General features: G+C 30.4%; 1 protein-coding gene across 1 annotated transcript; it reads right to left on the reverse strand.

Annotated features, from left to right (window-relative positions):
* Positions 1-754: 754 nt before the first annotated feature.
* Positions 755-2910, reverse strand: LOC107776119 (uncharacterized). Its single transcript, XM_016595991.2, has one exon. The coding sequence runs from the start codon at positions 2436-2438 to the stop codon at positions 1083-1085; it is 1356 nt and encodes a 451-aa protein (XP_016451477.1). The 5' UTR covers positions 2439-2910; the 3' UTR covers positions 755-1082.
* Positions 2911-9017: the final 6107 nt, after the last annotated feature.

Below are 9017 nucleotides of genomic sequence, written 5' to 3' on the forward strand. Positions count from 1 at the left end.
TGGGGTCTGGGGAGGGTAGTGTGTACGCAGACCTTACCCCTACCCTATAAAGCCAGAGGGGCTGTTTCCGATACTCTCGGTTCAAGGAACAGTAAAAATAAAGCAACAAGCAGTAACAGCAGCAAGGGGTACAGAATGACCAACTGCAAAATTTCTGCACGATAGGACAATACACATGCGCGCATGTGCAAATATGTGTGTGTGGTGTACGCACAAGCAGGAACTGAGTCTAGAAACAGATGCGGACTCTGGTGACCATTTGATAGCAAAGTTTTTGAATCTGCAAAGGAAATGCGGGGGGGAGATGGAAGTTGTTGGGAGCTACTGCTGGTTCAGAGCTTTGGCTGCTTCAAACAGAATAGTTTCGGAAAGGCTCACCTTTTTCAAAAGCCACATTTGGACGCATAAGAGAGCATAGAAGGAAATATACTCTTTTTTATAATGACATAGAAGAAAATATATGTAGATCAAGGGACGTCCTAAGTGAAATACTGAACTAAACAAAGTACAAGTGGCGACATGATGCTTCCAAATATTCGTTACTCTTCCCGTTTCTAGTCCAAATAAGATCTTCAGAATCAATAAATGTGCAAGTATGTATTTGGGGGTGGAGGAGGGTGTTACAGTAATTTTAAAATAGTGTAATGATTTCATCGACATATGAACTGCTGCAGGCCACAAATATGAACATAAAACCAAGACCAGAAAAGGCAAGATGATAACTTCAGCAGTATCTCATGGCTTTTGACGAATGTGTCAGGAAGCAGTTATCGAACAGAAATCTATAAATGTAAGTTTGGTCTGGTACTCAACTTCTGATGATTAGAAGGTACACAAGATTCATATTCTAAATGATTTCTCGTGGTAGAAGTTTGGACAATCGCTGAGAGTAAAGGCAAACACAACTTTCCTAACAAAGCGATGCAGTTAATTTTAGAGAAAATACTAGGAGAATATAGAATAAGTGACTAACAAGTTGGCTGCAGCATTGAGCTGTAAAACATTTTTATGACATTTTACAACAGAAGGGGCTGATGACATACATGTTGCCTCAAAACTTGGAGATCTCCGATGATTAATAGCTAATGATACCGAGCAGCATCAATCTGATCTCTTCCCCGTGGTCTATCTATGCTGAGAGGTGCAGAATTAAAAGAAATATTGGGCTTCTTACTGTCTATCTCGAGCTCCTTATGTTTCAGTTGCAATGACATATGCTCATTCTCCAAAATTAATTTCTCATTCTCCAGCCTTTCTATTTCAAGCTCCCTATCTTTCTTCCGGCAGAATCTTTGCCACTTAAACTGACGTTTCTCCAACTCGAGGGCTTCAGCTTGGATGCCAATATTTTCCTCTTCTAGTTGTAGCATCCGTTTCTTAATCCACATTTTCTGTTCCCACTTCGATTTCGTAGGGTCTTGAAAAAATTCATTAATTTCAGCTACAAAATTATCATTCCCACTAGTATGTGGCAAGAAGCTGCCACTTTCTTCAACTCGTCTCATTCTCTCATCAACACCATGGTTATCTTCTTCATCGTCTAATTCATCATCATCATCACTTTCATCATTTTCTTCAGCTTCGTCTCCCTGGGAGCCGTTATTATCTTTTGCACACTCTGCCGCAACAGGTGAAGAGTGAACTGGAAATTCAAGATCATTGCAATCAGGTATCTTTTGTCCATTGTGGTAAGCGCACATCTCTCTATAAAACAAATGCTTTGAGTTAAGTATCTTTTTCACAGTGTCCTTGGCCTTGGCAGAAAGCTGCGGCATGGAATCCATCAAAACCGGATTTTCCACCACTGCACAAGAAGTACCCCTTCCGAGAATATCATTCAATTTCTTATACCTCTTGTTCAAATCATTAAACTTATCCTCGCACTGCTGTGGCGAGACATGACATCCGTTACTCATCATTATTCGCGACACCGTTTTCCATTTACCTTTCTTCTGAATGCACCCCGATTTTCTTTTCAACCCCTCAGTACCCTCTAAACTGCCATCATCTCCGACACATGCAACTACTTGGATAAGAAGCCTAACAACATTATCAGTCCATTTCATTCTTTGCCACGGAGATCCCTTTTTCTCCAGTGCCCCACCATTGTTATCGCCATTTCCATCCTCCGTAAAGCTAGGCTCATCCTCATCGCTCGTATTGTTATTAGGGTTATTACTATTATTCACAACATTACTCGGCCCAACAGCTTTATCCTTCCCAAATGGCATACAACTCTTGACATCTATCAGACCAATTGGTTTATCATTTTCAAGCCCCAATTTCGTACTCATCGACGATTGTACATTATTGTGATTAGTCTGATGACCATGAGCTGCATTATTACTATTCAATTGAGGTTGTTGTAGCCTATTCATCCCCAAAAATCCACCATTATACCCTGATAAAAAACCACCACTCATACCAGAACTATTCATTTTCCAAAAAACCCCAACTCACAACTAAAAATCCAACCTTCAAATCCTTTTCAGTCCTAAAAACACATTCTTGAAACACCCAAAATACTAAAACTAAAAAGCAGCTAACTCCCACAGTTCATAATAATCCAACATACCACTATTAAGTCAACTCAATCTATCAAACATAAAACACCAGAAAAATTGAATCTTGAACCATAAGATAATATCCATGAAAAATTGAGCACCAATTTAGCTCAATAACAATATATACAAAGAACCCATTTTGGGGCTACCAAAATCTTGTGAAAATCAAATCTTTAACATACCCATAAAGCTAAAACAGGTTAAAAAAAAAAAAAAACTAAGAAAAGAGTAGCAATACTTGAACCTTAAAGAAAGTTACAAACTATTTTACCTCTTCACTGATCTGACTATGGATTCTTGAGAGAGAGGGGGGGTGGGGGGGGGGGGTGCGGGGGTGGGGGGCTGTAGGTGTGATAGTATAAAGCAAATTGGGGAAGAAGAAAGCTCATCTTCATGTTGTGGAGGTAATAAGCAAATGAAAAGTGGCTTCCTAACGTCTCCCTTTTAATTATTCTACTAATAATCACCCTTTAGTTTTTTGTATATTGTAATTAGGGGTGTACGGATGAAACAGACAAATCGCATCAACCCGATAATTCGAGTCAAACCAAGAAAAAAATTCGATTATGGTTTGATTTGATTGGTTTGGTGTTGGAAAAAAAACCCGACGATATTTGGTTTGGTTTGGTTTTAACTAAAAAAAATCAAAACGAAACCAAACCAACCCAACATTATATTTTATAGAAGTTTTAAATATATTTAATACATGAAATATTTATTGTAGTGTAGTTTATAAATATTTCTTAAGCTTTTTCATAATTTTATCTTTTAACGTATTATTTCAAGTTTGGACTTATAATTTTTGGATGTTCCAATAACTTTTATAGTCCATAAATGTTAGTAATTCGAATAAATCCTAAATCAAAATCAAATCAATACTAATGATAATAAAAGACATTCAATTCAATTGTACTATGAATGAAACTAGTGTTGGATATCTATTTTTAGTTTTTCCATGATTTAGATAAAATGCCTAACTTATTTATCTTTTAGTATTTAGTCAAGTAAATAATAGTACTTATTAGTCATACTTATTTTAGCAACTTATTAGTAATATTAGTCAATGGTACGCGCGTTGCGTGTGTATCTTGTCTAAATGAGTAAAAGCTTTTTAAAAATTATATAAATATTTTGTTTGAATTTATGTTTGAGTTATAAAAGTAAAATATGAATTCTGAAAATGAAGAACATTGATTCTATATAACCAACTCAATAAGGCGAAAACAGCCACATAAAAGTCCTCAATCATGGTCAATATATTGAAAAACATAATTCATTCAATATACAAAGACGAAACTATACTAAATTATTATGATTAAATGATAAACTAAAGTAAAATTGTGTATTAATTAACTATAATTCAGTAATAGTAAAAAAATAAAGACATATAGTAAAAAATAAAGACATATGTCACAATATTATAAAGCATATAATTTTTATGCTTAATTACCAGATTTATATAGATAGCTACGAAAATGAAGTTCTTGTGTACATATAAATGAAACCATTTGCGTATTACATTTCTGTTTATATATTCTATTTATATTATATAAAGTTATTTTTATTGTAAAAGGGCCTGGTGTATTATTGTCACGATAGTTCTAGAATCTATACTATATTAAAAGTAGGAGGGCCCTTAGCAAAATGTCGTTCACCTTTTTTAACCTTTCAAAACATATATTCTACTAGATAAAATCGTAATTTAAGTAACTTTCCTAAATTTTAGGACTTTAAAATCAACTAAATTTTTGCTTATTAAATCGTTCCTTAATTGATGTAGATACGGAGTCCTAATATTTAGGAGTTTAAATTTACCTTATATAGTTTATTTGAATATCTTGATTTTCACAAATTATAAAAATTATGAAGTGACTTCTGTGAAAGATGAATTCAAACTTACGTGAACTTGAAGCGAGGGAAAAAACCTAATTTGATATGATACTGAAACATGTCCAGAGAATTATTTACATAGCGAATACTAAAACGTGAAGAAGAAACATGGTATCATGATAAGATAGACTTTCGATACATGAGCAATATATTTAAGGATTGATGAGCAAACAAATTTCAAGATACACAACTACAAAGTCTCCAAAATGAAAAGACGACTCCGAGTTAATATATATTATAGCATATGATCTAGGTTAAGACAATAACCAACATGCAAATTAAACTAAGTTAATATGTCCATAGTTTTTTCTTTTTTAATAATTAATTTTACAATATAAAAAATTATTTTTTATCCTATATATTTAGGATTTTTTTATATTCATTTATCAAGATACACGCGCTAGAGTTCTAAAATAATATGAAATAGTATTAGTTTAAAACAAAAGGGATCCTTTCCTATTTGAGGTAAAAAATCTCAATTGGATTTAAACTTCTAATTATTAGGAATTAATTTAATAAGGAAAGATTTAATAACCAAAATTTAGTATATTTTAAAGTTCTAAATATTAGAAAAATAACTTAAATTATAATTTTATTCAATGTGAAATATGTTTTAAAGGGTGAAAAGACAAATGATATTTCGCTTAAAGTGTTTGTGCTTTTAATATAGTATATAGATACAATAAGATAACAAAAATCCAGTTTAACTCCATTGTGCGATTTGGGAAGGGTAGTGAGGACCAGTGGCGGATGCACATGGGCACTTGTGGGTGCTTAAGCACCCATTAACTTTGACCATATTTAGTAAATTACGTAGGCAATTGTACAAATATTTAGATAAATATTGAGTTAGCACCCATAAGTAAATTTATTTTTCCTCTTTTTTGGAGTCTTTATCGGCGAGCACCCATAATTTTAAAATTCTGGATCCGCCACTGTTAGCGAGTACAACTTTGTTTAGAAAGTTAATAAATATTATTAACAAATGTATTTGAATTTTAAACTAATAAAGAAATAATTCAAGTTCCCAAAAAAATGATAAAGATCAGTAGGTTCAAAGCATATAAGGAATCTTGTGATGCTATACAGTAATTAAATGATAAGTAATTCTTAAAATTACTGAGAAATCTAATAAATTAAAATTGTGTGTGTTATACTAAATCTATTTGTATTCACATAATTTATATAAGATTTGACCACCATCAAAAAGAAAATATATATATATATATATATATATATATATATATATATATATATATATATATATATATGTGTGTGTGTGTGTGTGTGTGTGGTCTCACAAAATTTTAATGCCTAATATTAGGAGTTCTTGCATAGTTCAAATATGTATGATTTAATAGCTATTAAAAATAGTTAAATAAAATTTTAACCAATTGTACATACTAAAGAAGTCATTAGATATTTGTTAAATAAAAATTGTTCGATGCACAATTTGTGGAATTACCTTATTGTGATCTTTGTGATTCTTTTGTGGTAACACCCATTAAACTTGATCATAAATTATACTTCACGTCATTTCATTAGACGTCATTTTATTAGAATCTCAAAATGGTTATCTAACGCTCGTACCAAATCGATGGTCAAATCTTATTTTATAAGAACTTTAGAAATGTAATATATTGATAATAATGTTGGACATATGTGGTCAGGCCCACCTTGTTGTAAATGAATCGAATGAATAATTTCAAAATGAATCAAAACACATGAACTAAGGTACAAAGAATCCTATATAACCTTTTTATAATATCAATTATATTTTCCATTTGACTTTTTGAATTATGAATAACCTTCATAATTCTTACCATAAAATACATGGCACATAATTTTTATATATATATTTAAAATTCTCATGTAATTATATGCATAAATCAAACTTTTGATAATTTGGTCTTACCAATGGTTATGATGCGCTAAAGAGTGGTTATGCACCATTATAGATCACAACATGATTTTTCAAATGTTATTTTAATCATGACAAATTTTGTTTAGTGTTATCAGGCAATGTAATAACCAATAAGAAAAAGGATTCATAGAAGTAAAATCTTATTCAATTTTAAATTCCTATATTTAGGAGTTCATACATCATTCAAAAAAGATATATTTAATAATTAAAATGTTAGGTTGATAACTTACTAAACTTTTCAAACCCAAGCTAATATTAATTTTACTTGAACCGGAAGCTTTCAAAGCTTTAAAACATACTTTCAGAACAAAATAAAACGGAATTTAACTATTTAAGAGTAAACCAAAAAAAAAAAAAAATAATTAAAAAAATATAAAAAAAAACATGGGGGAAAAATTGAAAGAAGAAAAGTAATTTAAAATAATGAAACTAAATATACTGAATGTCAAGCGACAACTGATTTAAAATTTAGAGAAAGTCCAAAGATAAGTGGTGTCGCTATAATGCTATGGTTTAGCGTATTCAAAGATAAAGGAATAAGTTAGTACTATGCTATATGCAAGTCTCTTCCTTGCTACAAATCCCAAATATTCAGCCATGAAAAAATTAAGTATTAAATTCAAATTTAATCCCTTCATTCATTCTTATTAGAATAAATTTAACAAATAAACCATTCCACAGCATAAAAAGAAGCAGAAGAAAAAAAAAATCAAGTAGTTGGGTCTCAAATATTTGAGTAAATTGTTTTAGATTTGTACTCAAAAAGAATTTTTATTGACACCATTGGAATATGCTTCTCTTTAGCAAAGGCTTTTGAAATACTATCAGTAGCATTGTTTTCCGGACTCATCGACACATAATTGTATAGCAATTTAATGTTACTGGATATGGCAACCTGATGAGTTCGTCCAAACGTTTCGATGTAGCATAAATATATCAAAAATAGGACAAACATTGATTTCAATTGCTTTTTAAAGCGAAAAGAATAGCTTTTTGAAGAGTTCATCTTTAGTTCCCTTCTGCATAAGGATAATCTTAGTTAGATAGTAGTTGATTTTATTCAATAAAATTTGTAGTTGAATTCTAATATTAATAGATGTCCATCCAAGGAAGATCATTAATTGGATAACTTCAATACAAAGTTTTCCTTATTTTTAGACACAATTTTATTTGATCTCTGGATGTCCAACGAAGGAGCAAAATAATTGAATAACTTGAATACAAAGTTTTCCTTATTTTTAAACATAATTTTAGTTGATCTCAAAATTCTTAATGTTATAAAAATAATTAAATTACTATTTTGTCTCGTGTAAAAGTTATTTTTAAAGGGTAAAAAAGGCGAACAACATTTTGCTAAGGCCTTCGTGCTTTTAATATAGTATAGATTAAATTATGTTTGTTTTCATTATGGCTAATTAATAATATTTATTTTATGCGATTTTCTCATATTTATTGTTGAATATTTTAGTACAATGCCATGAATCATCTCATATTTATATTATTTTATTAAAAAATACCTTATATAGTTTTGTCTTACTAGGATTACAGAAATATTTGGAGCACAAATTTTATGTTTTGTGCTATGAAGAATTTATGATAAAAACCCGAAACAACCCCAAAATCCGAGAAAAATCGAGATTTAAAAACCCGACTTTTATTGATTTGGTTTGGTCTTTAGATTTAATAACCCAATATAATTGGTTTGATTTGGTAATTACAAAATCCGAACCAACCCGACCTATGTACACCCCTAATTGTAATTATGGTACTTTACCAGTTCCAATATATTCTTTACAAAATTTAGCGAGCGTTTCGACATAAGAATTGTAAAATTCCAAAAAGAAGTGAAATATTTTTTTAAGTGAAAATGATATTTAAAAATCAGAGTTGTGTTTGGACATAAATATAATTTTAGGTTGTTTTTGAAGTTTTGTGAGTGATCTGAGTGAAAATTTTGAAAAATAACTTTTTGGAGTTTTTAAATTTCAAAAAAATCCAAAATTCATTTTCAAGTAAAAGATTGGAAATTTTATGGCCAAACACTGATTTCGAAAAAAAAGTAAAATTTTTTCGAAAAAAAGTGAAAAACTTCTTATGTCCAAACGGGCTCTTAATATTACCACTCTCCACCTTAAATTTTCTGGAAGTTTTATTCATACTCTAATTTCAAAATTTCGATATTTGCCCCAAGATTTAAAAACTTTATGCATGTTTAGATTAATATGTTTAGTAAAATCAAAGAATGATGTTGTTTATATGACTTTACTCGACTTTTACAAAATGTGAATTGTATCTTCTATTGTGATGTCTTGTTCCAACATTTTCTCTTTTGATTATGTTGATCTACAAATACTTTAAGGTGCATAAGGCGAAACACTTCTAAATGCAACCGCACATTGGTTTGTGAAGATATAGTACTCTCACTATTCCATAATAAGTGATTTTTTAACCTTTGACACACCCCTCAAAATAATACTAACTCCTAGAGATAAAAGATATTTTGACTAAATCGTCCTTAATTAAAATTTGTATATTGCCAACTTGACACATTGAGATATGTAAATAAGGGTAAATTTTGAAAAAAATAATAATTTAATACCTTCTTGATTATGTAAAATGACACTTATTTTGAACCAAAA

This window comes from Nicotiana tabacum, chromosome 15 (genome assembly GCF_000715075.1).
Source record: "Nicotiana tabacum cultivar K326 chromosome 15, ASM71507v2, whole genome shotgun sequence".
Lineage (NCBI taxonomy): Eukaryota > Viridiplantae > Streptophyta > Magnoliopsida > Solanales > Solanaceae > Nicotiana > Nicotiana tabacum.

What these genes read in the sequence shown, in the direction of transcription:
- LOC107776119 (XM_016595991.2), bottom strand. Translation starts at nt 2,438, where the DNA reads ATGAATAGTTCTGGTATGAGTGGTGGTTTTTTATCAGGGTATAATGGT.